The sequence below is a fragment of the Phragmites australis genome, chromosome 14 (genome assembly GCF_958298935.1).
Source record: "Phragmites australis chromosome 14, lpPhrAust1.1, whole genome shotgun sequence".
Taxonomy (NCBI): Eukaryota; Viridiplantae; Streptophyta; class Magnoliopsida; order Poales; family Poaceae; genus Phragmites; species Phragmites australis.
The window spans coordinates 18,311,591-18,313,928 of NC_084934.1; the positions used below are offsets into that span (position 1 = coordinate 18,311,591).

At 50.6% G+C, this 2,338-nt stretch overlaps 1 protein-coding gene across 1 annotated transcript; it reads left to right on the plus strand.

Moving 5' to 3' along the window:
* The first annotated feature begins 1,010 nt into the window (after positions 1 to 1,010).
* Positions 1,011 to 1,793, plus strand: LOC133890284 (uncharacterized). Its single transcript, XM_062330702.1, has one exon. The coding sequence runs from the start codon at positions 1,011 to 1,013 to the stop codon at positions 1,791 to 1,793; it is 783 nt and encodes a 260-aa protein (XP_062186686.1).
* The last annotated feature ends 545 nt before the right edge of the window (positions 1,794 to 2,338 follow it).

Sequence of the window (2,338 nt, forward strand, 5' to 3'; positions counted from 1 at the left end):
CTATCAGTATATGTGCACAATACTCCTGTGAGTTCAAATTACTCTGCACCGGACTTTCCTGGTTAATTTTTCTATGATTTCTCTAATTCAATCGAATACATTGACTTTTTAATATATTATATCTATAATACCTACTAACATATATTATTGAGAAACATGTTAGTCCAATGATTATATTATCATTAATTATTAAAATCACTATCATAGTACTATTTTCGCTATATATGGTATTAGGTGTGTAGAGATGCTTTCCACATGAATTTGGCGAGCTCATTCTTTTCTTCCAAAGGAAGCTTATAGGGAAAAAAACTTTTTATTTTTCCACAACATTCCTTTTTCAAATCTTTTTTGAAGTTTCTTATGGACCTTTTTATTTTGTAGATTCATCATTTTTTCATGGGCTGACTTAATTTTTTTTTCTTCAACATTTTTTTCATGTTGACAAACCACGCTAATGGAACGATATGAAGGAGCGAGGCCTAAACATATACAATAGGGTGTTTATAAAGGCTTTTATGGAAAAAAAAATAGTTTTTTTAACTGCAGTAGCACGCTCTTAGACAGAGAGAGGTACTTACGTATCTGTGTAGTTAACAAGATAATATAAAAATAGTGCTAACCGTTATTAGTATTGAGAGTTATAATTTTAATGTAGGTGTTTAACACTAACACTTTCTTTTTTAATATCTAGCATGGTTGTTCCCTAATGGGCTATAGTAGTAGCCCTGTGCGCAGATGGACCCCCAGCCGAACAAACGCCTGAAAACCATCCATCCGGACTCAGGTAAGCTTGCCCCTCACGGCAAATAGCTGAACTCGGACTGGCCCATCCATTTATCGATACAATCCGAGTCCCGACTCCTGACTCCGCTTAAATCCCACGCCCTGCCTCGCGCGCACGGAGAAGCACTCTGCACCTCCGCTCTCTTGCCGTCTCCACTCCTCTTCCTCCTCTGCACGATCCGATCGATCAACACCTCTGCTCCGCCGCACGTCTCCCATCCCATCCCATGGTGATGCCGCCCCGCTCCTCATCGTCCGGCATGCGGAGCATCCGCCGGGAGCTCCAGCGCAGGAGGCCCAAGCCCTTGGCGCCCACGAGGCCGGCCGCCAAGAAGCCCTCCGCGCCGCCACAGCCGCGTGAAGCTGCGCGCGACAAGGTCCAGGAGACACGCCCTCGTCCGCCGCGCGTGGAGGATCCGTCTTCGACTACCTCCCAGTCCCGAGGCTCCGCCGGCACCACCCACGCGCCGCCACCGCATCGCCCTCGGCCTGACGCTCCGCCGCGCTCTTCTGTTGCCTCTCCCTCTACGCCACCGCCGTCTCGGTCCAGCGCCTCCTCGACCGGGTCCGCGTGCGCAGCCACCCCCGGCGTCACCGCGCACCTGAAGCCCGGCACGGCGGTTCTTGTGCGCACGAGGACCGCGATACAGGCGATGGGAAAAGCCGTCGTGCTCTGGCTCCCCGCGACGGTCGTGCAGCCCACCGATGGAGGCTACGAGGTCGTCTACAAGGGCAAGTTACCTCGTGAAGACCCCTACGCCACCGTCCACATCGCGCGTGACCACGTCAGGGTGCAGAAACCGTCAACGACGACTCCGCCGCCGTCCCAGCCGCCATCCAGCGCCGCCAGCTCCTACGCGTCCGCCACCACCACCATGGCCGCCGCATGCAAGAGTTCGGAGATGCATCCCGCGCCAAGGCCGACCACGGCGGGGAAGTCCCTGCGCCTCGTCCGCAACCTCGCGTCCGAGATGGAGCGCCAGTCCCGGGCTGCCTTGTCGGGATACTAGCTAGCTGCTGTTTGCTGCTCGATGCAGGGCTTCCTCGTTCATGGGTGGTCTCTTTTTTGTGTCGATTAATTCATGAATTGTGTTAGCTCTCATCAGAGATCTTGTGTAATTGGCAAAAGAAAATTGCCAACACGACTTGTTTAAATCAGTATTTACTGAAGAGCATAATCTTTTTGGTTTGGTGATTCATAAGTTCGAGTGAGTCTTTGTAAACGTTCTCGCTGAGAATGATTCATATGGTTTGTGTTAAGTATTAGCGATATTGTATGGTTGTACTTGCCTCGTTTACCTTTTCAAATTAAGGATCACTGTACTTACCAAATCCCGGATTCATCCAGCTATATATGAAAGGATACCCCTCTTAATTGGATGTGCGGTGATTGTCTCTCCTTCCATCTCTCTACATGATTTCAGAGCTGTTCTGATCTCTTTCGACTTCCGTTGCCTCTCTCTAACACGCCGGCATCACCTCTCCTGTGCCCCAACCTCGCTGCGTGGCGTTCCTCCGTGCGTGCCCTCCACTCGACGCCATGTCGACCGACTCC